Source organism: Mobula birostris, chromosome 1 (genome assembly GCF_030028105.1).
Source record: "Mobula birostris isolate sMobBir1 chromosome 1, sMobBir1.hap1, whole genome shotgun sequence".
NCBI classification, from domain to species: Eukaryota; Metazoa; Chordata; class Chondrichthyes; order Myliobatiformes; family Myliobatidae; genus Mobula; species Mobula birostris.
Genome location: NC_092370.1, coordinates 226,066,204 through 226,093,981, shown reverse-complemented (window position 1 = coordinate 226,093,981; position 27,778 = coordinate 226,066,204). Strand labels below are relative to the sequence as shown.

Sequence of the window (27,778 nt, the reverse complement as noted above, 5' to 3'; positions counted from 1 at the left end):
CCTTGCTGCAGCACGACCAAATCCACCAAGAACCTAGAACCGCTTGACTAACTTGAGCCTTGTACAGGGTGTGTCTGTTTTGTTTTGGTCATTTTCTTTACCTTCCTGCAACTGAACTTTATGTGGCCTAGCAGAGGTCAGGGACAAGCAGTCACCAAGAGGAAGCTGTTTAAGAAGGATTTGTAAGGAAGGGGGTTGGTAGAGAGCTTGATGTTTTCCCTTAACTGCTCCCTGCTAACAAGATAACAAAAGAAAGATTTTGCTGTCAACAGTGGGTGTGCTCAAATTATTCACAACAACCTCCTGCCCTTCTGTGGAAGAGGCTTTGGGCCCCATTTATAAGAAAGGATGTGCTGGCATTAGAGAGGCTCCAGAGGAGGTTCATGAGAATGATCCCGGGGATGAAAGGGTTAACTATGAAGGCCTAGATAGAGTGGACACCCACTCCAGCCTGGACACTGCGCTACACTGCTCCCGGTGGAGAGCACCGGGCTCTGACACCTCTCTCCTGGTGGCTGTAAACAGGCAACACCATGGCTTCAAACTTAGCCTTCACCTTGACCGAGGCCACACAGCCACCCCCACCCCCACCAACCATTCCTGCTGTCCTCCAGTAAATCAGTGAATTGAATGCAGCATTTGACATTAACGATATTCAAAAGGGTCTTGCGATCACAAGGAAAGTAACTAAGACTCTCACTATCAGACTGCACCCCTCCTTCATGCAATGACTCTTCCAAAACCTCTCTGACACAAGCAGCAGAATGATCTGCACCAAATCCAGCTTCTTCAGTTTCTCCACCAACGAGCAACTTGCCGATGGGGCAGACCTACAGTACTTTAAGTTCTTAATATCTAGTAGGACCTTGCAATCATAAAAAAATCCATTTAAGAAGGACAGCAGCACCCTCTGTTGACCCCGTAGAAGCTGCTGCGATCGAATGTGCTGCCATCTTTCTGGAAGATCTTACAAGGAATTCATTACCACAGATGGCTGTGGAGGCCAAGTCACTGGATGTACTTAAAGTGGAGTCTGATTGGTACTGAATTAGTAAAGACATCATAGGTTATGGGAGAAAGCAGAAGTATAGGGTTGTGAGGGAAAATAAATCAGCCATAATTGAATGGTGGAGCCAACTCAATGGGCCAAATGGCCTAATTCTGCTTCAATGGTATATTGCCAGAACACGCCACTCAGTAGTGTAAGCAAGTTATCCATGATCATCAGGGTGCCTAAAAGCAGAAGAGTACTTGAATATGGCAGAGCATATCTATATACAAGTGTGTGTATAATTTCTTGAGTGCCTCTTTGCAATGTTTAAGTATATGACTGTGTGGATTTGTGTGTGTGTGTGTACCATGCAGTAGAAATGCAAAAATAAGAGCTAAAAATATCATTATGTTTCTCATCAGATTAAGACTCTGTGTGTCAGAAATGCTGAGGTGGTTACTGTTACCCATCAGATATGGAGCATCACCTTTGAACCACAGTTTTGAAATTTATATAATTTGCCATTTTTTCTGCATAATAGTACATACCACAGCATAAAGCTGCAGTTGCTACAAGCCATATCTCAGATGAGGTGATTAAACACAAGAGATTATGCAGATGCTAGAAGTCTTGAGCAACTCACACAGAATGCCTCTATTTTCTTAAAAGTTAATGCAGATTCACTAAGGAGGACATAAATAATCTTCTGGAAATAGTAGGGGATCGAGGGTCTAGTGAGATGGAGGAACTGAGGGAAATACATGTTAGTAGGGAAGTGGTGTTAGGTAAATTGAAGGAATTAAAGGCAGATAAATCCCCAGGGCCAGATGGTCTGCATCCCAGAGTGCCTAAGGAAGTAGCCCAAGAAATAGTGGATGCATTAGTGATAATTTTTCAAAACTCTTTGGATTCTGGATTAGTTCCTGAGGATTGGAGGGTGGCTAATGTAACCCCGCTTTTTAAAAAAGGAGGGAGAAAGAAACCGGGGAATTATAGACCAGTAAGCCTGACATCGGTGGTGGGGAAAATGCTAGAGTCAGTTATCAAAGATGTGATAACAGCACATTTGAAAAGTGGTGAAATCATCGGACAAAGTCAGCATGAATTTGTGAAAGGAAAATCATGTCTGACGAATCTTATAGAATTTTTTGAGGATGTAGCTAGTAGAGTGGATAGGGGAGAACCAGTGGATGTGGTATATTTGGATTTTCAAAAGGGCTTTGACAAGGTCCCACACAGGAGATTAGTGTGCAAATTTAAAGCACACTGTATTGGGGGTATGGTATTGATGTGGATAGAGAATTGGTTAGCAGACAGGAAGCAAAGAGTGGGAATAAATGGGACCTTTTCAGAATGGCAGGCAGTGACTAGTTGGGTACCACAAGGCTCAGTGCTGGGATCCCAGTTGTTTACATTATATATTAATGATTTAGACGAGGGAATTAAATGCAGCATCTCCAAGTTTGCGGATGACACGAAGCTGGGCGGCAGTGTTAGCTGAGAGGAGGATGCTAAGAGGATGCAGGGTGACTTGGATAGGTTAGGTGAGTGGGCAAATTCATGGCAGATGCAATTTAATGTGGATAAATGTGAAGTTATCCACTTTGGTGGCAAGAACAGGAAAACAGATTATTATCTGAATGGTGGCGGATTGGGAAAAGAGGAGGTGCAATGAGACCTGGGTACACCAGTCATTGAAAGTGGGCATGCAGGTACAGCAGGCGGTGAAAAAGGCGAATGGTATGCTAGCATTCATCGCAAGAGGATTCGAGTACAGGAGCAGGGAGGTTCTACTGCAGTTGTACAAGGCCTTGGTGAGACCACACCTGGAGTATTGTGTGCAGTTTTGGTCCCCTAATCTGAGGAAAGACATTCTTGCCATAGAGAGAGTACAAAGAAGGTTCACCAGATTGATTCCTGGGATGGCAGGACTTCCAAATGAAGAAAGACTGGATCGACTAGGCTTATACTCGCTGGAATTTAGAAGATTGAGGGGGGATCTTATTGAAACGTATAAAATTTAAAGGGATTGGACAGGCTAGATGCAGGAAGATTGTTCCCGATGTTGGGGAAATCCAGAACGAGGGGTCACAGTTTGAGGATAAAGGGGAAACCTTTTAGGACTGAGATGAGGAAAAACTTCTTCACACAGAGAGTGGTGAATCTGTGAAATTCTCTGCCACAGGAAACAGTTGAGGCCAGTTCATTGGCTATATTTAAGAGGGAGTTAGATATGGCCCTTGTGACTAAAGGGATTAGCGGGTATAGAGAGAAGGCAGGTACAGGGTTCTGAGTTGGATGATCAGCCATGATCATACTGAATGGCGGTGCAGGCTCAAAGGGCCGAATGGCCTACTCCTGCACCTATTTTCTATGTTTCTATTCAACATGTCATCTAAAACTTTGTCAAACCTCGATAGATGCATAGTATATTGACTGGTTGTACTACATCCTGCTATGGAATCACCAATGCCCAAGAATGGAAATCCCTACAAACGTAGTGGATACAGCCTAGTCCATCACAGGAAAAGCTTTCTCCACAATTGAGCACACTTTCAAGGAGCACCACCACAAAAAAGCAGCACCCATCATCGAGGAGCCCCACCTTCCAGACCTTGCTCTCTTCTTGCTTCTGCCATTGGGAAAGGGGTACAGGAGCAGGTCCTACACAAACAAGTTCAGAAACAGTTATTACCCTGCAACCACCAGGCTCTTGAACCAAACTTCACTAACCTCAACTCTGAACACAAACTATGAACTCACTGCTAAGGTCTTTACAACTCATGCTCTCAAATTGATTGTTCATTTATTGTACTTGCACAGTTTGTCTTTTGCACACTGGTTGTTTGTCCTTTTCCGGCTTTGTGTATCATTTTTAATTGATTCTATTGCATTTCTTTGTTTACTGTGAATGCGTGCAAGAAAACGAATCTCAATATATGGAGACATATACAGTACGTATTTTGATAATAAATTTACTTTGAACTTTGAAATGCTGGAGGGACTCAGCAGGTCAGGCAGCACCTATGGAAGGGAGTAAACAGTCGACATTTCAGGCTGAGTCCCTTCATCAGGACTTCACCTCTTCATCATTTGAGACGATTGCCCATTTTACTTGGCTGACACCATAACCGCAGTTTATTTACTTTCTCCTTAATTGTCTTGCATACTTTTATGGCCATGGGCATGTGCCTCAGTAGGTGCACCAAAGAGCTAACAATGGCTGACAATCTTTAATTTACAGAAAGATTAAATAGGTGATAGAAGAGGTGTAGGGAAACTCAGGACCGAAATAGATACTGTCACGTGACCGGCAACAATGAATTATCAACGGAGTCAGGTTTTATAAAAAACAAACAAACATTTATTAGACTCTGCTCAACAATAGAGAACAGTATTCCAACGACTAACTTAACCAGAAGTTAACTGCTATATGCCAACTCTGGAACAGTTCTTAAAAGGATAAATTCGAAAACAGTTCTTAAAGTGGTAAATACAAAAGTCCAAGTGATTTACACAGTCAATAAGGAGAGACTTCTCTGGAAACGGATTTCCCTCCTGACAAGGCTCTGTCCAAGCAATCTTTTCACTTTTTTTTCCAAGAGATTGGTTAATGGAAGGGCAATGTCAGCAAAATTTTTACAAAATTTACGGTAATATCCTACCATTCCTAAGAATGTTCTTAGAGTCTTTTCACCAGTTGGAGTGGGTACCTCTAAAATTGCCTGAACTTTTGCCTGCACAGGAGCTAACTTATCTTGACCCACAATATAACCAAGGTAAGTGACAGTGGCATGACCAAATTCACTTTTAGCTCTGTTAATAGTTAAGTTAGCTTTTGAAAGCCTTTCAAATTGTTTCTCCACCGCAGTAATATGTGCTTTCCAAGTATCATTTCCTGTAACTAAATCATCAATATAGGCATCGGTATCTTTTAATCCATGAATCACATAATTAATCATCCGCTGGAAAGTACCTGGTGCATTCTTCATCCCAAATGGAAGAACATTATATTCATATAACCCGGATGGGGTTACAAACGCAGAAATCTCTCTACCTCTATCCGTCAACGGAACACACCAATACCCTTTTAACAAATCAATCTTTGTAAGGAGCTTTGCTTTTCCAACTTTGTCCACACAGTCATTTACCCTAGGGATTGGATATGCATCAGCTTTTGTCACAGCATTCACTTTCCTGTAATCAGTACAAAACGGACTACTATTGTCTGGCTTAGGCACCATAACACACGATGAACTCCAATTCGAATTAGAAGGTCTAATACAGTAATATTATTCTCTAACATATATTTAATTTCTTGTTCAGCAAGTTCACATTTTTCCCTGTTCATCCGATACAGATGTTGTTTTATGGGTTTGGCATCTCCAACCTCTACATTATGTGAAGCTACTGTGGTTCTTTTAGGAACGTCTGGAAATAAATCCCTATATTTAAAAATTAGCTGCTTCATCTGCTCTGGCTGTAAATAAGCTAATTTCTCATCAATATTTTCCAGAATTGTTGAGTTTGGTAACCTGGCAGAAATAATGTTGGGTTTAAAATGAGTTTCAGATGAATCATCCATTAAGTTCCTAGTGGGATCAGACTCATTATTATTGACCACAACAATCATAGTATCAGACTGTTTCTCTTATGATGGTTGTATCATATTTATATGGCAAAGCTGTGTTGACTTTCTTTGATCTGGTCTTTTTATCACATAGTTCAAATCATTAATTTTAGGTATAATTTCATAAGGACCATGAAATTTAGCTTGTAATGGGTTCGTTTGCACTGGGAAAAGAACCAACACCTTATCTCCAGGTTTAAATGACCTCATTCTAGCTTCCTTATCATACCAAGTTTTCATTTTCACCTGAGCAGATTTAAAATTTTCCCTAGCTAACCTACAAGCTTTATGCAACCTTTCCTTAAATTTTAAAACATAATCCAGCAAATTAGTGTGTACCTCTTTATTCATCCACTGTTCTTTTAACAAGGTCAAAGGTCCTCTAACTCTATGCTCAAACACAAGTTTAAAAGGACTAAATCCTGGAGATTCCTGCACTGATTCCTGTACTGCAAATAGAAGTAAATGAACTCCTTCATCCCAATCCTTTTCATTTTCCACACAATACATCCTAATCATGGTTTTGAGGGTAGAATGGAGGCTCCTTGTGATTCTGGATGGTATGCAGATGAGGTAATCTGTTTTGCTCCCAATTTATAAACTATCTGCTGAAACAATCCAGACATAAAATTACTGCCTTGATCAGATTGTATTTCCTTAGGTAATCCAAAATAAGTAAAGAATTTTATGAGAGCCTTTGTTACAGTTTTGGCTGTTATATTCCTAAGAGGTATTGCCTCTGGAAACCTAGACGCTATGCACATGATGCTCAACAAATATTGATGTCCAGTTTTAGTTTTAGGCAATGGGCCTACATAATCTACAGTAATTTTTGAAAACGGCTCACCAAATGCTGGAATAGGTTGCAGTGGGGCCACTGGAGTAACTTGATTAGGTTTACCCACAATTTGACAAGTATGACACGTTCTGCAAAAGGTTGCCACATCTTTTCTAAAACTAGGCCAGTAAAAATGTTTAAAAACCTTATTCACAGTTTTCTTCACACCTTGATGGCCACCCAAAGGCAAAGGCATAGTTAAAATCTCATTCCGATAAACTTTAGGAACAACTACCTGGTGATTAAATTCCCATTCTTCACTTGCAGGAATTGTAGGTGATCTCCACTTCCTCATTAATACTCCCTTTTCAAAATAACATCCTACTGGCACCTTCTGAATTTCACTATCTGGAAGAGCTTGTTCCTTTAATTTGATTATCTCAGGATCTCTACTCTGCTCTGCTCTCATCTCCTTCTGAGATAGAGACAAATCTTCATGGTCAGACTTACCACAATAATCTTGATCAAATAATGTAGGTAAGAAAGTTTCTGACACTTCCTCAAAATTCGAATCCCGAGTTGAACAGTCATAGGTAACAACCTCATCCTGCACATCAAATTTTTTAGCCATAGCTCGGGTTACAACACAGGAAGAATCCATCTTTGGTTCCTCAGAAATGGGCTTAATTGTCAAATGTCCTTCAGGAAAAACTTGTCCATCTGCTAAGTCATTCCCTAACAATACAGAAACATCATTCACAGGTAAACTGGGTTGTAGTCCTACTTTCACAGGTCCTGTAACTAACCCTGACCTTAAATTTACTCTATGCAAATATACTGGCATAAGGGGACTCTCAACACCTTGTATATAGTTTACCTCACCACTGTCAGACTCATCGTTAAACTTTAGAACACTGCCTAATAAAAGTGATTGAGAAGCTCCAGTATCCCTAAGGATTTTTATTGGCACCAGAGTGGATCCCTCTTTCAAGGATACAAATCCTTCGGTTATAAAATGATCATATCCCCTCTTAACTTGATCAGTCTCTGACAAAGCTTCATTGGTATTTATCAAACCCTGTGGATTTACAGGTGTTTCAATATGTTACACACAAGCATCTGGGACTGCCTCCTTCTCCTTCTTCAATTGAAAACAGTTAATTATTACATGTCCAGGTTTCTTACAATAATTACAAATAGGACCAAAATGTCTTTCCTTCACATGTTTCCCTTCATCCTTACCTTTCTCACTAACTTCAGATTTAATTTCTGGTTTACCTTGGCTCTCTGTGCTATTTTTCATTTTAAAAGTTCTACCTGGAGAAAATTTACTCTTATGAATTAAAGCATACTCATCAGCTAATATAGCAGACTCCTGCAGTGTAGCAGTATCCCTCTCATTTAAGTATGTCCTTATTTCAACAGGAATGCTCCTTTTAAATTCCTCCAATAAAATCAACTCTTTTAATTTATTATACTCTTCATTCACATTTTTAGAGGAAACCCATTTCTCAAAACACACAGATTTATCGTAGGCAAATTCCACCTAAGTTTTTTCCACGGATTTCTTCAAATTTCTGAATCTTTCTCTATAAGCTTCTGGAACCAGTTCATATGCTTTCAGTATATGCTGCTTCACAATATCATAATCAAGTGCTTAGTCAGCAGTTAAAGCTGTATAAACTTGTTGTGCTTTACCCCTAATTATACTTTGTAACATCACTGGCCATTTATCTTTTGGCCACCCTGAACTCAAAGCAACAGTTTCAAAATGTTGGAAACATTTGTCCACTTCTGTTTCATTAAATGGAGGAGCCAAAATAACTTCTCGACTAGCAACAAACTGTTTCCTAGAACCAGAGGACCGATTCTCGGACTTTAATTTCTCCATCTCTAGCTCAAACTCCCTCTTTTTATTTGCTTCTCTTTCTTCAAATTCCCTCTGTTTATTTGCAGCTTCTAACCAACATCGTTCCAAGTCAGCTTCCAATTGTTTCTGTTTTAACTCAGCTTCTACTCTAAGCTTTTCTAACAATACCTGTTCCAGGTGTAACTGGATCGCTGCTTTACTTACAGGGAACCTATATAACTCCACTTCACCAAAAACTCCCGCATTTATATAGTGTTCCATGATTCTCCTCTGAATTACTGGCTTTGTCGTAGCCTTCAAAATACCTTGAAGGTCCAACCTTCTAGCAATCTCAGATACATCACCCTTTGTCACCTTCACTAATACTGTTGGGTCAGGCGATTCCATTAACTCGTCAATATTCATTGCTACCGAATGCCACCCACAGACCAATCAAACAAAAGAATCGGGTGTTTCCCTTTTCCAAATCAGATTGTTAATTAAACAAGCACTTAAGCTCAAAATTGGAACAAATCAGGACGAGCCCCCGATATCTGTCATGTGACCAGCAATAATGAATTATCAACGGAGTCAGGTTTTATAAAAAAACAAACAAACATTTATTAAACTCTGCTCAGCAATAGAGAAAAGTATTCCAACAACTAACTTAACTGGAAGTTAGCTGCTATACGCCAACTCTGGAACAGTTCTTAAAAGGGTAAATTCGAAAACAGTTCTTAAAGTGGTAAATTCGAAAGTCCAAGTGATTTACACAGTCAATAAAGAGAGACTTCTCTGGAAACGGATTTCTTCGAAGACATGACATTACTGCTGATTCTCCAAAGGATTCACAACGAAGGAAATAAAACGGCTTAAAAGAACTGACCTTTTCCTGATGAGTGAACACTGCACAACCTTCCCTGCTCTTGCAGGAGTTATCTCAGATACAGGTCACCATATGCTGAACAAATACTCAATAAGGTCGATCCTTCATTAAACCGCCGAACGACTCCAACTTTATTCCGATCCTTCGGGTTCCCATCCTTTAGTAAGGTCTTCACTCTCCAATACTACTGTAAAGGAAAAATTATAGTTGCAACACACAAACCTGGCAGCAATTGGTGAAACTGCCAGCACCAATCTTTGCACCTTAAAATAGAAAAGAAAACTCCATTTTAAAACGAAACTGCATCATGAGACAAGTACACAGCATAACGGAGTAATTGACGAACTACTACAAAACTAAACTGAAACTAACTGCGTCACCACAGGGCGTCCCTTTATATACCTGTTGAGAACAGGTCATCATGTGACCACAAACTGGCAGGAAAATTACATCACCCCACCATCACAAAACCATTACATCATGGTCATAAGACAGTCACAAGATAACAATACTTACTCATAAAAACAAGGGCTGAGATGCAAAGGGAGTACACTGTACATGACTTTTTTTTTAATCAAGTTTCGATAATTACATAGAAGGGAGGGGCACGGAGGGCGATGGTTGATGGTAATAGTTCAGCTTGAGGACTGCTTATCTGAAATGTTTGGGGCTGGAAGTGTTTCGGATTTTGGAATATATAATGAGAAAGCCTGGGATCGTCAATATTTCCAGCTCTGAATTTATTTGCTACCGGTAAGCAGTCTTTGTCTTACACTTGTTTTTTCGGGCAGGTGGGGCTTGTCAGTCTTGGATGGCAATCTGCCTAGGAGAAGGAAAACTCTGATTTTAAACCTCCGCTGCCTTGCGGCCATACCCACCTATGGGAAAGACTTTGGGAGTAAACCCCGAGGAAGAAATCTGGTGCCGGGGTCCCTGAGGCAGTTTGATGTTGTTTACAACTTCACTCCGGCAACCTCTGCGACGACACTGTTGCCAAGCTGTATCAGCGCTTGCCCTTCCCTTGGACTACAACAGTGAGGTGGAGAGGGGGACCAGCCGGTTCTTCAAATCTTCCTGCCCAGGCTTGTGCCCTGGAGAGGACACAGTCCACCAGAAGCGCAAACCCATGATCCCCTGGGATCGGCGGCTACCTACTATACTTGTTTATCACACATATCTACTTAACAGTAAAAATAATTACATATCATTAATATAATGAAAATATAATGTGTGCATGATAACAAAAGCAGTACAGCAGCATCAGAAGAATATCTGAATCAGTTGTTGAACAATAACAAACAATGTCAGGCTTTCAGCCTCCACCTATACTGCTATGTTTTGAGTAAAACGTTCCAGTATACTGTACTGGTTCTTTAAGGTTGTTATAGGTGGGGGTGGTATTGTGGACAAACTCCCACTACCTACTATAGAACCATAGAACACCACAGCACAGAAAACAGGCCATTCGGCCCTTCTAGTCTGTGCCAAAACTTTATTCCACTAGTCCCATTGACCTGCACCCAGTCCATAACTCCTGAGACCTCTCCCATCCATGTATCTGTGCAATTTATTCTTAAAACTTAAGAGTGAGCCCGCATTTATCACATCAGATAGCAGCTTGTTCCACACTCTCAATACTCTCTGAGTGAAGTTCCCCCTAAAGTTCCCCCAATCCTTTCCCCTTTCACCCTAAAGCCATGTCCTCTCATATTTATCCCTCCTAATCTAAGTGGAAAGAGCCTACTCGCATTTACTCTGTCTATACCCCTCATAATTTTGTAAACCTCTATCAAATCTGCCCTCATTCTTTTACACTCCAAGGAATAAAGTCCTAACCTGTTCAATCTTTCCCTGTAACTCAACTCCTGAAGACCCGGCAACATCCCAGTAAATCTTCTCTGTGCTCTTTCAATCTTATTGATATCCTTCCTATAGTTAGGTCACCAGAACTGCCCACAATACTCCAAATTTGGTCTCACCAATGTCTTATACAACCTCACCATAACATTCCAACTCTTATACTCAATACCTCGATTTATGAATGCCAGGATGCCAAAGAGCCTTCTTTACAATCCTGTCTACCTACTAGATGCTCCCAATGGCATGTGCCTCAACCAAGTCCAGCTCCTGACCTTCACGTGTGGCTTAGTTACTAAGCCCGGTGGAACCATTTCTACTGAGAGGAGAAGGGACAAAGGCGGGTTACTGGCACCTTAAAACCAGTCGCTTCGGGCAGATGGGGCTCATCAGCCGTGGTTAGTAACTTGTCTAGGAGAAGGAAAACTCTGACCTCAAACCTCTGCTGCCTTGCGGCTAAACCCACTCATGGGAAAGGCTTCAGGAGTAAACCACGAGGGAAAAATCTGGAGCTGGAGTCCCTAAGGCAGTCCTACATTGAGTTCAGCGTTGACTGGCAACTCCTGCGATGCTGCTGGCACCAAACTGTATCGGTCTTATCAGATATGTGGAGGGGGGAGCTTGCTACTTGGACGACAGCTTGCTTTCCGTTTTGTACTGCCTGAGCTCGCGTATCTAGACAGCGAGGAAGCAATATCTGTGGTCAGCTCTGATCAATGGAGGCCTCTGACTCAGACACTATACTTGCATTTTATATTTTTTTTAGGTTTTATGTAAGATATAAAAATAATCAGCATGAAAGACTTGTTCTGGTGTTAGAATTTCATCAGCAATGATCTTCACAAACACATCAGTGCATTTTGCTTCTTGTGATTAGCAGACACCTTATCATTAAAATTCTTAAATCTTTAAAAATTTAATGTTGTGCTTTTTCTTAAATTTCTACAACCATCCTGCTAAATGTTAGTCGTTAGCTTCAATTTTCAGTTTGTCCTGATAGATCTTTGCTTGTTTCACAATCAGCATACTGTTAAGCAGCATATGTTCACTCCAACACCGTCAAATCCATTCTTTCAATATGCGATCGAGAACTTCATTTTTTGCTTAATGCTGAGCTTTTCTATTTTTCATTAACTCCTGTTCATTCCACATGTGAGGGCACTTCACAGAACTGTCTGTGATGCACAGAGACATGCGCATCGCCTGGGAACTTTTCCAGTGCCTTGTGGAATTTTCCAGTTATGATGTCATGGCAGTGCTCAAAAATTTTTTTGGATTTTGGAGGTATTAATATTTTAAAATTTTGGTATAAGGGGTATTCAATCAGTATATGGCATATACAGTCTCACTATGAACAGTATACTGGCCGTTTACATTTGTTCCAAAGTGCCATACTCCACATTTATCAGGATTAAACTTCTTCAGACATTTCTCTACCCATATCTGCAACTGATGGGACCCAAAATATTAAAATTTCGGATTCAAGATTCAAGTTTATTTATCACGAGTACATTGAAACATGCAGTGAAATGTGTCATTTGCATTAACAATCAACACACTTGGTGTGCTGAGGGCAGCCTACAAGTGTTGCTACTTATTCTGGTGCCAACAGAGCATGCCCACAATACTGGGCAGAATAATACAGAACACAAAAAGCAACAAAACAACAACAGCAAGACAAGTCCTATTCCTCCCTCCCACCCATGCACATACACATTCCTCTAAAGCCCCCCCCCCCCAAAGACAGGCCATCTTCTTCGGTCTCCAGCCTCCAGCAGACTCTGATTCAAAGACTTGGGCTTTCAACTACCCCAGCAGACTCAGATTCGGAGACAGGCTTTCGACTACCCCAGAGGACTTTCAGAGATTCACAGACCCGAGAGTCTGGCCAACACACCTTGAAGTTCGGACTTCTGATTCGATCCTTGCATCGACCCCAGGACCCACTGATCACTAAAATACCAGTTTCTCTTTTTTTTTCTTTTTCCACACTTGCTATCTGACCTGCTGGATTCTTCCATTGTTTTTATTCCATTATGAGCTTACTTGTAACGTGCCAATCTCTAAAGGTTGGGATGGATTCATGGAAAAGGAGAGCTGCCTTACCTGTTACAGTTACTGCTTCACCACACAAGCACCCAAAACCGTAAGACCAGAAGACATAGGAGCGAAAGTGTACGGACCTCCAAACAGTGGGAATGACGTAGTCTACAAATTACAATGAGAGGCAGAAAATGCATTTCAAAAAGGGCAATGTTATGATAGTCATGAGGGATTTCAATATGCAGGTAGATTGGGAATATCAGGTTGTTGCTGAATTCCAAGAGGGGGAGTTTCTACAATGCCTACGAGATGGCTTTTCAGAACAGCTCATGGTTGAGCCCATGAGGGGATTAGCTATCCTGGATTGGGTGTTGTGTAATGAACTGGAATTGATTAGAGAGCTTTTTTTAAATATAATTTTTATTGAGTTTTCAAAGTGAATACATGAAAAGATAATGTCTACCCTCCCCCCTCCCCTTAACCCTTCCCCCCGATATATACTCCTACCTGAAAAAAAAAGAAAGAAAGAAGAAAAAAAAGGAAGAACTGCCTGGATATTGGAAGGTTTCCACATGCTCTATGGGATTCAAAATAAATTTAGTATATTTATTTATTACTTTCCCCAAGGGACCAAGATCTTCTATCATTGGAGCAACTAAATATGCCATCCTATCTTTTGTAAGTAAGGGCACCAAATATTCAAAAATGTTTCATATTTATCTCATAAATTATAAGTAATTTTTTCAAGTGGAATAGAACTAGCCATTTCATCGTTCCAACGATTCATACTTAAATATGAATTGGATTTCCAAATAACTGCTATAGCCTTCTTAGCTACTGCCAATGCAATTTTTATGAATTCTTTCTGATACCAATTTCTTGATTACACCGAAAGCATTGATTAGATAAATTTGAATTTAATCTATTTATTTATTGTGGTGTAATATATAATTGGTGTAAAAAATTATATTGTACTAATTTATGTCGAACTTTATTGTATTTGTCATACTGTCAAGACACAGTCTTGACCAATTTGTTTCATCAATATTAATATTCAGATCTGTTTCCCATTTTTGTTTTGACGTGTGGATTCCTTGTTTAATTGACTGTTTTTGAATCAAATTATACATACAAGAAATAAATTTTTTAATTTTTCCTTTTTGAATTAAAATTTCAATTTCATTGGGTTTTGGCAAAAACATTGTTTGACCCAGTTTGCCTTTTAAGTAAGACCTTAATTGAAGGTAACAAAAGAAAGTGTTATTTGATATTTTATATTTATTCTTTAGTTGTTCAAATGACATCAATATACCTCATTCATAACAGTCTCCTATAGATCTAATCCCTTTTTGGTACCAATTATATAAAAGTTGATTATCCATTGTAAAAAGAATAAGTCTGTTTTGGAACAAAGGTCTCCTTGCTAATAAAGATTTCTTTATTTCAATATCAACATTTATCTTATTCCATAGATCAATCAAATGTTTTAATATAGGAGGTTCTTTCTTTTCCCGTATCCATTTGGATTCCCATTTATATATAAAATCTTCAGGTATATTTTCTCCTATCTTATCTAATTCTATTTTAATCCATGCCGGTTTTCGATCATCAAAGAAAGATGCAATAAATCTAAGTTGATTTGCTTTATAATAATTCTTAAAGTTTGGAAGTTGTAACCCTCCTAATTCAAATTTACATGTCAATTTTTCCAATGATATTCTTGACATTTTACCTTTCCAAAGAAATTTTCTCACATTTATTTTGAAAAAATTTCTGTGGCAATTGTATTGGTAATGTTTGAAACAAATACTGTAATCTAGGAAATATGTTCATTTTTACAACATTGACTCTACCCACTAATGTTATTGGTAGTATCATCCATTTGTCAAGATCTTCTTGAATTTTTTTCAATAGTGGTAAATAATTAAATTTATATAAATTCTTTACATCATTATCAAGTATACTTAAATACTTTATACCATTTACCGGCTATCTAAATTGGCTTGCTAATTGACATTGGCTATAGTCTCCTTTAGTAAGAGGTCAAATTTCACTTTTATCCCAATTTATTTTATACCCTGATACTTTCCCATATTCATCCAATCCAGAAGATAGTTTATGTAATGAATGCTGTGGGTTTGTTAAGTAAATCAAAACATCATCAGCAAAAACATTAATTTTATATTCCTCCTGATGAACTCTAAAATCCATAATATCTGGATCAATTCTAATTAGTTCTACTAATGGCTCTATTGCCAGTACAAATAAAGCAGGTGATAATGGACAACCTTGTCTAGTTGACCTTTTTAACTGGAATGGTGTTGAAATTTGAGTATTTGTCACTACTTTAGCATTAGGGTTAGTATTTAAAGTTTTAATCCAGTTTATAAAAGATGTTCCTAACCCATATTTTTCTAATACTTTAAATAAAAAATCCCATTCCAATCTATCAAATGCTTTTTCTGCATCCAAGGCTACTACTATACTCATCTCCTCCCTTTCTTGTTCCAAATGCATTATACTGAGTAGCCGAGTTAAACATTATCTGCCAATTGTCTATTTTTAATAAATCCTGTTTGATCCATATGTAATAATTTTGGTAAATATTTAGATAATCTATTTGATAAAATTTTTGCTATTATTTTATATTATATTATATTATTTTATATTATTTGCTATATTTTAGAGGGAGTTAGATATGGCCCTTGTGGCTAAAGGGATCGGGGGTATGGAGGGAAGGCTGGTACAGGGTTCTGAGTTGGATGTTCAGCCATGATCATACTGAATGGCAGTGCAGGCTCGAAGGGCCGAATGGCCTACTCCTGCACCTATTTTCTATGTTTCTATGTTTCTATTTTATAATCCGTGTTCAACAAAGAAATAGGCCTGTATGATGCTGGTTTTAAAGGATCTCTGTCTTTTTTTGGCAATACTATTACAATTGCTGTTGAAAAAGATTCTGGGAGTTTATGTATTTTTTGTGCTTGACGTATTAACTCCATAAAGGGAGGAAATAATAAATCTTTAAACTTTTTATAAAATTCAGGTGGAAAACCATCTTCTCCTGGAGATTTATTACTTTGGAGTGATCCTAAAGCTTCTTCAACCTCTTTTAATGTAAAAGGCATATCTAATCCCTTCTGTTCTTCCAAGCTCAATTTTGGAAGAGTTATTTGTGATAAAAACCTTTCTATCTCATTAACATCATTTTGTGATTCTGATTGATATAATTCAGAACAGAAACTTTTGAAGGTTTCATTAACTTCTAAAGGTTTATAAGTAATTTTATTTGCACTTGTTCTAATTGCATTTATCGTTTTGGAAGCTTGTTCTGTTTTCAATTGCTAAGCAAGAATTTTATGTGCTCTCTCACCTAACTCATAATACCTTTGCTTAGTTCTTATGATTGCTCTTTCCATTCTGTATGTCTGAAGCGTATTATATTGTAACTTCTTATTAACAAGTTGCATTCATTTTTCTTCTGTCATATGTCTTTGAGATTCTTTTTCTAATTTTGTAATCTCTTTTTCAAATTGATCTAGTTCTGCCATATATTCTTTCTTAATTTTAGACGTATAACTTATTATCTGACCCCTCAAATATGCTTTCATCGCATCCCATAGTATAAATTTATCATCCACTGAATGAGAGTTTGTATCCAAAAAAAATTGGATCTGCTTTTTCATAAAATCACAAAAATCTTGACGTTTTAATAATGTTGAATTAAATCTCCATCTATAAGCCTCTTCTTCCTTATCAGTCATTATTATTGTCATTAATAGAGGAGAATGATCTGACAATATTCTTGCTTTATATTCCATATTTTTCACTCTGTGTTGAATATGCATTGATAATAGGAAAAGATCTATCCTTGAGTAAGATCTATTAGAATAGAACGAATAGTCTCTTTCTTTAGGATTAATTCTTCTCCATATATCAATCAAATTTAAATCTTTCATCAATGATAAAGTTAGTTTTACTACCTTCGATTTTGTGACAGCCTTATAGTTGATCTAGGCAAAAATTAAAATCTCCTCCTATTAATATTTTTTCATGTGCATCAGCCAAATTCAAAAAAGCTTCTTGTATGAGTTTTGCATCATTTTCATTTGGTGCATAAATATTCATGAAAGTCCATAATTCAGAAAAAAGTTGACAGTGTATAATCATGTATCTCCCCCCAGAATCGGTTATTACATTTTGTATTCTAATTGGTAACGTTTTATTGATCAAAATTGCTACTTCCCTCGCTTTTGAATTAAATGAAGCTGCAACAATTCTACCCACCCAATCTCTCTTTAATTTCTGATGTTCTGTTTCTGTTAAATGTGTTTCCTGTAAGAAGGCTAAATCTACCTTCATTTTCTTAATATGTGTTAAGATTCTTTTTCTTTTCACCGGCCCATTAAGCCCATTAACATTAAAACTCAAAAAATTCAATAAATTAGTCATTATTCTTAACAAAGTTACTCCAATCTAAAACATTACTTAGCTTCTCAACTCTCATAGTTCCTTGGGGAATCTCTTTGAACTTCACTATGTTGCTATGTGTTTCCCTCCCAATCATCCAGGCAAAAAGAAAGAAATAAAAGATAGATATGATACAAAAAGAGAAATAACAAAATACCCCCCCCCACTAATGTTGTGAATGAAAAGATACACAACACTACCGCCCTCCATTTTGCAGGTTGTGGCTATTGCCACGCTTGCACACATGAATAACGTAGCGATTGGTCGGTATTTCTTCCAGCTCCCCGTAACAAAAAAATTGTGTGTATATATATGTATATATAAATAAAATTAATGTCACTATCCCCAGCTAATATTCCTCAAATTTTAACCTTTCTTCCCCTACCTCATATAATTAATAATATATTTATATATTCCTCCGCCTTTAAAAATCCAACAGGTCTATTCCTTGACCCAGTCTTCATCTTCAATCCATCTTGCTCCCCTGGGTTTGTTCTTGTATCTGGTGAATATTCAAAGAATCTCGCACAAACTCCGCTTTCCGGTAATCATCAAATCTTTTTTCTCCGCCAGCCAAAAAAATCTTCAAGGTTGCAGGATAACGCAATTATAAATTGATAACCGTGATCCCATAGGACTTTTTTCACTGGATTAAATTTCTTCCTTCTCTTCAAAAGCTCATAACTTATGGTCAGGGTAGAAAAAAATTTTCTTCCCTTCTATCATTAATGGCCCTTTTCTACTCTTGGCAGCTTGGGCAGCCGCCTGTAGAATCTTTTCTTTGTCTTGAAATCTTAAGAATTTTATTAAAATTGATCGTAGATATTGGTCATCTTGTGGTTTTGGTCTTAGAGCTCTATGTCCCCGCTCAATTTCAGTTGATCGGTCTTCCTCTTTCATTTGCAAAGTTTCTGGGATCCATCTTTGAAAAAATTGTATTGGATTGTCTCCCTCTATACCTTCTTTAAGACCAACAATCTTAATATTATTTTGTCTACTAAAATTTTCCAACACGTCCACTTTCTCCAACAGTCGATTTCTTTCCGTTTTCCAGACAAGCATATCATTTTCTGTTTTTTCCACTCTATCATTAATATGCTCTGCTGTTCTTTCCAACTTTTGAAGTTTCTTATCCATTTTGTCCTGTCTTTTCATAGCTTTATCATAGCACATCTTCATATCTCTAAGCTCTGTTCTTAATTTTCTTAGTTCAGCCGTTACTTGCAATAAAGCCTCTCTTATGTCTCCATCGCATCCTTTACTTCCAGTCTCTTCCAGTTCTTCCGCCTCTTCTTCATCTGTGTTCTCTGCGAATCCAATTCTGACTCTGAGTCACTTTCACTTGCAGTGGCCATCGGTTCTTGTAGTTTGAGTTGTATCGATTTGCGCATGCCAACTTCTTTGCGCATGCGCAATTCCAGCATCTTCCCAGGGACTGCTACTGCTGCCATTGCTCCCTGTTCTTCTACGCTAGAGATAAAATGCGTCTCTTCCGAAGGAGATCCAACCTGAATCCAAGGCTCCATCGCTGCAGTAGGCCCTTTTTTCTTCCCATCTCGCGGCGACTTCGCAACAACAGATTTCTTCTGTTGTGGTTTATAAAGCATATCATAAAATAGTCTTGAGAAGCTTATAAGTAATTTTCGGAAAGTACTTATTAACTTTGCTTTGTTTAAATGGTACTTTGCTGGTTTTTTACGGGAGAGCTGGATTTACACGTCTCAATCCCACGTCATCATGTGACGTCCCCCATTGATTAGAGAGCTTAAGGTAAAGGAACCTTTGGAGGCTAGTGATCATAATATGATAGGATTCACCTTGCAATTTGAGAAGGAGAAGGTAAAGTCAGATGTATCAGTATTACAGTGGAGTAAAGGGAATTACAGATGCATGAGAGAGGAATTGATTTGAAAAGAACACTAGCAAGGATGGCAACAGAGCAGCAATGGCTGGAAATTTGGGGAACAATTCGGAAGGCACTGGATATATACATCCCAAAGAGAAAAAAGTATTCTAAAGGCAAGATGACACAACTGTGGCTGACAAGAGAAGTCAAAGCCACCTTAAAAGCCAAAGAGAGATCAAAAATTAGTGGGAAGTTAGAGGATTGGGAAGCTTTTAAAAAATACACAGAAGGCAACTAAAAGAGTCATAAAGAAGGAGAAGATGGAATATGAAGGTAAGTTAGCCAATAATATTAAAGAGGATACCAAAAGTTTCTTCAGATACATAAAGTGTAAAAGAGAGGTGGAAGTGGATATCAGACTGCTGTAAATCTATGCTGGAGAGGTGGTAATGGGGACAATGAAATGAACTGAATAAGTATTTAGCGTCAGCCTTCACTGTGGAAGACACTAGGAGTATGCCGGAAGTTCAAGAGTGTCAGGGAACAGAAGTGTGTGAAGTAGCCATTATTAGGGGGAAGATTCTTGGGAAACAGAAAGTTCTGAAGATAGAGAGGTCACCTGGACCAGATGGTTTACACCACAGAGTTCTGAAAGAGGTGGCTGAAGAGAATACGGAGGCATTAGTAATGATCTTTCAGGAATCAATTGACTGTAAAATTGCAAATGTCACTCCACTCTTCAAGAAGGGAGAGAGACAGAAGAAAGGAAATTATAAGCCAGGTAGTCTGATCTCAGTGGCTGGGAAAATGTTAGAGTCTATTTTTAAGGATGTGGTTTAGGGGTACTTGGAGGTACATGATAAAACAGGCCATAGTCAACATGAATTGATGGCTTTGTTGCAAAGTTTGCAGATGATACGAAGATAGGTGGAGGGGCAGGTAGTTTTGAGGAAGTAGGCTACAGAAGAACTTAGGTTAGGAAAATGGGCAAAGAAATTGCAGATGAAATGCAGTATTGGGAAGTGCATTGTCAAGCACTTTGGTAGAAGAAATAAAAAGGTAGACTATTTTCTAAATCAGAATCTGAATCAATCAGTTTATTATCACCGGCATGTGACGTGAAATTTGTTAACTTAGCAGCAGCAGTTCAATGCAATACATAATCTAGCAGAGAAAAAAAAAAATAATAATAATAAATAACCAGGTAAAACAATTGTGTATATTGAATAGATTTTAAAAAATGTGGAAAAACAGAAATACTGTATATTTTTTTTAAAAAGTGAGGTAGTGTCCAAAGATTCAATGTCCATTTAGGAATCGGATGGCGGAAGGGAAGAAACTGTTCCTAGAAACATAGAAACATAGAAATAGGCGCAGCAGTAGGCCATTCGGCCCTTCGAGCCTGTACTGCCATTCAGTATGATCATGGCTGATCATCCAACTCAGAACCCTGTACCTGCCTTCTCTCCATACCCCTGATCCCTTTAGCCACAAGGGCCTTATCTAACTCTCTCTTAAATATAGCCAATGAACTGGCCTCAACTGTTTCCTGTGGCAGAGACTTCCACAGGTTCACCACTCTCTGTGTGAAGAAGTTTTTCCTCATCTCGGTCCTAAAGGGCTTCCCCTTTATCCTCAAACTGTGACCCCTCGTTCTGGACTTCCTCAACATCGGGAACAATCTTCCTGCATCTAGCCTGTCCAATCCCTTTAGAATTTTATACGTTTCAATAAGATCCCCCCTCAACTGGTGGGATCCCGTTGGAGGTGGCGGAAGTTACGGAGAATTATATGTTGGGCCTGGAGGCTGGTGGGGTGGTAGATGAGGACAAGGGGAACCCTATTTCTAGTGGGGTGGCGGGAGGATGGGGTGAGAGCAGATGAGTGTGAAATGGGAGAGATGCGTTGGAGAGCAGAGTTGGTGGTGGAGGAAGGGAAGCCCCTTTCTTTAAAAAAGGAGGACATCTCCTTCATCCTGGAATGAAAAGCCTCATCCTGAGAGCAGATGCGACAGAGACGGAGAAATTGCGAGAAGGGGATGGCATTTTTGCAAGAGACAGGGTGAGAAGAGGAATAGTCCAGATAGCTGTGAGAGTCCGTAGGCTTATAATAGATATCAGTAGATAAGCTGTCTCCAGAGATAGAGACAGAAAGATCAAGAAAGGGGAGGGAGGTGTCGGAAATGGACCAGGTAAACTTGAGGGCAGGGTGAAAGTTGGAGGCAAAGTTAATGAAGTCAACAAGCTCAGCATGGGTGCGGGAAGCAGCGCCAATGCAGTCGTCAATGTAGCGAAGGAAAAGTGGGAGACAGATACCAGTATAGGCTTGGAACATGGACTGTTCCACAAAGCCAACAAAGAGGCAGGCATAGCTGGGACCCGTACGGGTGCCCATGGCTACATCTTTAGTTTGGAGGAATTGGGAGGAGCCAAAGGAGAAATTATTAAGAGTAAAGACTAATTCCACCAGACGGAGCAGAGTGGTGGCAGAGGGGAACTGTTTAGGTCTGGAATCCAAAAAGAAGCGGAGAGCTTTAAGACCTTCCTGGTGGGGGATGGAAGTATATAGGGACTGGACATCCATGGCAAAAATAAAGTGGTGGGGGCCAGGGAACTTAAAATCAGCGAAAAAATTCAGAGCGTGAGAAGTGTCACGAACATAGGTAGGAGGGGATTGAACAATGGGGGATAAAACAGTGTTGAGGTATGCAGAAATGAGTTTGGTGAGGCAGGAGCAAGCTGAGACAATGGGTCTACCTGGACAGGCAAGTTTGTGGATCTCAGGTAGGAGGTAGAAACGGGAAGTGCAGGGTATGGGAACTATAAGGTTGGTAGCAGTGGATGGGAGATCCCCAGAGCTGATAAAGTTGGTGATGGTGTGGGATACAATGGTCCGGTGCTCCTTAGTGGGATGTTGCCTGGATCGACCTTTTTTCCTTGGAGCGACGGAGGATGAGAGGTGACCTGATAGAGGTGTACAAGATGATGAGAGGCATTGATCGTGTGGATAGTCAGAGGCTTTTTCCCAGGGCTGAGATGGCTAGCACAAGAGGGCACAGGTTTAAGGTGCTTGGAAGCAGGTACAGAGGAGATGTCAGGGGTAAGTTTTTTACGCAGAGAGTGGTGAGTGCATGGAATGGGCTGCCGGCGACGGAGGTGGATATGATGGGGTCTTTTAAGAGACTCCTGGATAGATACATGGAGCTTCAAAAAATAGAGAGCTATGGGTAACCCTAGGTAATTTCTAAGGTAAGGACGTGTTCAGCACAGCTTTGTGGGCCGAAGGGCCTGTATTGTGCTGTAGGGTTTCTGTGTTTCTATGTTCTATGTTTCTAGAACTATCATATAAAATTAAGGATGTAATGCTAAGGCTTTATAAGGCACTGATGAGGCCTCACTTGGAGTATTGTGAGCATTTTTGTGCCCCTCATCTAAGGATGTGCTGACGTTGAAGAGGATTCAAAGGAAGTTCACGAAAATGATTCTGGGATCAAAAGGCTTGTCAGATGAGGAGTGTTTGGTGGCTCTGGGCCTCTACTCATGGAAATGCAGAAGAATGAGGAGTGACCTCATTGAAACCTATCGAATGTTCAAAGGCCTCAATAGAGTGGATGTGGAGAGGATGTTTTCTCTGGTGGGGGTGTCTTAGATCAGGGAACATAGCCTCAGAATAGAGGACTGTCCTTTTAGAACGGAGATGAGGAAGAATTTCTTTATCTGCGGAATTCATTGCAGCTGTAGAGGCCAAGTCATTGGGTATATTTAAGACAGAGGTTGATAGACCCTTGATTGGTCAGGGCATGAAGGGATACAGCGAGAAGGCAGGAGATTGAGGCTGAGAGGAAAAATGGATCAGCCATGATGCGTCAAATGGCCTAATTCTGCTTCTATATCTTATGGTCTTATGGTCTTATAAACACCACTTTGCCCACTCCTTGGGGGAGTAGCAACAGTACTGAATTTCCTCCATTTGTAGACAATTTCTCTGTCTGTGGACTGATGAACACTCAGGTCTTTAGAAAATGTTTTTGTAGCCTTTTCCTTCTTCTAAGGTCCTCTGAAAGTTATTTTGATTGAGGCATGGTGCACATAAACAGATCTTTCTTGGGAAGCACAGACTTTTGTCAGTAACCCGACTTTGTGTGTCTTTTTTAAAGGGCAGGACACCTCTCAAGCCACACCTCCAATTTCATCACACTGATTGGAACACCTGATACCAAATAGCTTTTGTAGAAGGCACTGCCCCAGAGGATCACATACTTTATTGCACCTCGCTGTGATTGTTTAAATGGTGTACTCAGTAATGATGAGAAGAAGTACAATCATTTGTGTATTATTAGCTTAAGCAGGTTGTGTTTGTCTATTATTGTGACTTAGATGAAAATCAGACCAGATTTTATGAGTAGTTAATGCAGAAAACCAGGTAATTGCACAGAGTTCACAAACTTTTTCTTGCAACTGTACATGTTCTACACCACACAAGTAGACCACCTTATTCTCCTCTCCATCCTATTCAAATCCTATCAGCAATTCCTTTACCCATCTTTAAACTTTTCCTTAAGTGAGTTATTTACTATCAGATTGAATCTCCCTTTTATGTACAAGTTCCACATTATAAATGCCTCTTGCTTAAAAATTGATTCTTCAGTATTCATAAGCTTTCTGATAAGTGAATCTTGCATGGTCAACAATTCTTGCCAGATTAACATTAACCATTAACAAGGTGGTAACTTTAAACCAAGCAAGTGACCTTAGTTTTTGACTGGTTTAGCTGTGTTGAGAAACCTTAGTGTCAACGAGGTCTTTTTGTGGTAATGGACACTGGAAATTCATGTTCATCGACATACAATGAGGTACGAATAGTCTGACTTGAGTTGAAAGATTTGTTTTCTTTTAAGCCTAATCGTTACCAAAAATGTAGAGAAACTTGTGTGAAAGGTTAAGGTTCAGAGTTCCAAACAGTCCTAAGATAGAAAATCTGCCAAGTGTTTACAGACAGTACTGTCCATGTAGTAGAAAATGAAGATTATTAGTAGTAAACTCCTGAGAAGGTTTAGCGGGAATAGATGTGGAGAGAATGACTGAGAATCTGAAACGAGGGAGTGACTGCTTAAAAATAAGTTGTCACTTATTTGAGACAAAGGAGAGACAAAGTTTTTCGGGATCCTTAACCTTCAGAGCTTGACTCAAAAGGCAGTGAGACAGGGTCTTTAAATAATTCTAAAGCAAAGATAGAAAGAATACCTTTTAGTAGTAAAGACCGCATTTTAATGGAGGGCTATGTGGGAAGGAATATTTGGACTGATCTTGCAGTAGGTTAATCAATCAGCACAACTTCTTGGGCGGAAGGGCCTGTACTGTACTGTGCTGTGCTGTGCTGTGCTGTGCTGTGCTGTACTGTGCAACATACAAAGTGCTGGAGGAATTGCAAGTGTCACCACACTTCTGGTGCCAACATAGCCTGCCCACAACTTACTTACTGCTTTTAATATTGTGATAGCCCTCTCAGCAAAGGTAGTCATCAGTAAGAAAGGTTACCATTTTTGAAGCACCAGAATACCTTTAGTTCTCTGAGGAAGGGAGTGTTAGAAGACCTTAAACTTAGCACAAAGTCATACGGTCTCTCATGCGGCCATGGCCGCTGCCCTCGGACAAATGCTCAAAGTCTCTTCCTTTCCCTCTGCATTTTCTCAGAATCATTATTGGCTGGTTTGTCTGCCACAGCTGCAATACTTCATACTTCCCCTGAATGAATTCCTTTTGGCATTTTTCTACTCACCATCCTTCCTACAGCTAACTTACAAGCATGCAGATTAGAACAAGGAATATAAGTGCTTGCTTCGGGAAACCTTGTCTCTTTACTCTACAAAATGAGGGGGTGATCTGATCTGACCTCATCACCACCTTCCTACCTCCCTTGGGAAACCTTTCACTCTGTTGCCTATTTAGAGTCATAGAACATTGAGCACACAGCATAAACACAAGAGATTCTGCAGATGCTGGAAATCCAGAGCAGCATGCACAAAATGCTGGAGGAACTTAGCAGGTCAGGCAGCATCTATGGAGAGGGAATAAATAGTCAACGTTTATTGCCCTCTGCAGATGCTGGCTAACTTGATGAGTTCCTCCAGTATTTTGTGTGTGTATTAATTGGGCAGGAAAGGCCTGATCGCGTGATGTATCTCTAGAAATATTCCAACTACCCTGTTATCCATGGACTTGGTCTCGCCCTTCCACAGGTATTTCTGTTGTTCAGCCCTGTTTGCCTACTGCCTTCTCTGTAAAGCTGATCTTCTCTCGCTCTCTCTCTCTTACACGCTCCTTTCCAGCTCTGCTTTAAGGCCCTGAACCTGAAAATTAATGACTACTTTCTCCACGGATGTTACCTGACCTGCTGAGGGTTTCTAGCATTTTTTCTATTTTCAGTCAGAAACTTTAACCTTTCTCATATTCTTCTGAGCATAAGTTGAGTGGGGCTTTTCCTTTGGAGCAAAGGAGGGTAAGAAGTGACTTGATAGAGGTACTCAAGATAAGAGGCGTAGATTGAGTGGACAGCTAACACCTTTTCCCAGGGTGGAAATGGATAATATGAGGGGGCATAATTTTAAGGTGACTGGTGGAAATTATACATAGGGGGATGTCAGAGCTAAGTTTTTTTTTACACAGAGAGTGGTGAGTGTGTTGAATGCCTTGCCAGATGTGATGGTACAAGCAGATACATTAGAAGCATTTAAGAAACTATAAGATAGGCACAGGGATGATAGAAAATTGGAGGGCTATGAGGAAGGAAAGGGTTAGCTTGATCTTAAAGTAGGTTAAAAGGACAGTATAACATTGTGGGCCAAAGGGCCTGTACTGTGCTGTACTGTCCTATGTTCTAGGTTCATAATCATCTCTCAGCTTCTCATATTTCAACAAATATTCAAGGTTAGGTCACCAATTATGTTATTGTTGTTACCTTTAGGTTACTTTTAAGGTTGGAATTTTTTAAAGTGGTGAAATACTCCTTCCTTTACATGTGTTCCTTCTTCTCAGAAACCAGCGATGCAAAGAATCCACGCCCTGGCGTCAATGGTTCCAGCCACCGCCAGGAATTTGATCCGTGCGGGACGGTTCCATGCCTCCACAACCTCAGCAATATCTCAAGGTAAGGGAGACATTCCGCAGCGCTGGCACGGTCAGCGCCTTGCTAACCCCGCTACTGCACATTTAATACTCGAGTAATATTGTAAATATATAATTTGATTAAGCATTCTTTGTTGTTTACATAATTCATTAAGGTTTATATGTAAAAGTGCGTGAATGGCACAGGTCATTACGCCACTGTGTCATATGTGCACACTTAAAGTAAAACGAACAAAGGACACAGTATCCCCGGCTCCGTGTTTTTCTTTCAATCAGTTTTATGCTTTGGAGTTACAAAACATAAAACAGTCTTGGTCATTCCTGGAAACGAATGGAATAAGACATACTACATCAGCACCATACCCCCAGCTACAAATGGCTTGGTGGAAAGGTTTGTCCAGAGTCTAAAGAACGCACTGCAAGCAATGTCAGCAGAACACACTACACTGACACTGAATCAGAAGCTCGCCAATTCCCTCCTTGCGTATCGCAGTGCAGCACCCACCACAACCAGCAATTCACCAGCTCTGCTGTTCCTGGGTCATCCCATGCACTCACAGTCGGATCTCCTCAAGCCCAGATTCAGGAGTGTGCAGGACAGAGAGCTGAAACAAACTGAGAGCTTCCCAAACAAGGAGGCTCGATGTTTCACTCCTGGACAAGCAGTCCTGGTGAGGGACTACAGAGGTGATCAAAAAGTGGACACTCGGAAAGATTAAGGAGTGAACTGGACCACTCTCCAACACAGTGGAGACTGCATCTGGTGTCATCTGGACATGACACATCAACCAGCTGAGGAGAGCAGAGTCAATTGTTAGAGGTGTCCAAAGCTGTCAGAATCAGCTCTTTTGGTTGGTTTTAGAAACATAACCTCCATGCCAGCACCACTTCCCCGGCCAGAGAACACGGGCCTACTCTGCAAAGGCGTACAGCATTTCGGAAAAGACTCCCAAAGCTGTTCAACACTGATTAAAAACCGCCAGTGTCTGTGAAGACAAGGCTCACGTGCACTGCGGTAGAGCGAATAAAACCCCTTACTGCCACAGTTGGCCTTTACAGGACATGTTCTGTCCCAGGAAGGGACATCAGTGTTCTTGAAGCTCGCTCGCACTCCAAAGGCAGGAATACCTGGGCTGTCAATAGTCTGTGTTAGATATAGATTACTGCTTTACTTTCTTTGCTATTTCCCCACTCCCCAATACAACTTCTTCTGCAAATTCATTCACTGCATCAATCTTAGCCAATCAATTCCATGTTCCATAGCTATGGAATTTCTTGTTTTTTTTATATCTTGCTGTCCTATT

The 27,778-nt window shown here is 39.9% G+C and overlaps 1 protein-coding gene across 5 annotated transcripts in view; it reads left to right on the top strand.

Annotated features, from left to right (window-relative positions):
- Positions 1 to 27,778, top strand: part of dglucy (D-glutamate cyclase) — a 108,750-nt gene that overhangs the window by 27,955 nt on the left and 53,017 nt on the right. For 4 of the 5 annotated variants that reach the window (XM_072272815.1, XM_072272824.1, XM_072272788.1 and 1 more), the window contains one exon: positions 26,385 to 26,496. In XM_072272815.1, coding sequence (XP_072128916.1) covers positions 26,394 to 26,496 — 103 coding nt within the window. In that variant the 5' untranslated portion in view covers positions 26,385 to 26,393. Of the gene's footprint in view, positions 1 to 24,126; positions 24,203 to 26,384; positions 26,497 to 27,778 lie in introns of those variants that run through there. The other variant, XM_072272798.1, reaches the window with a different exon arrangement.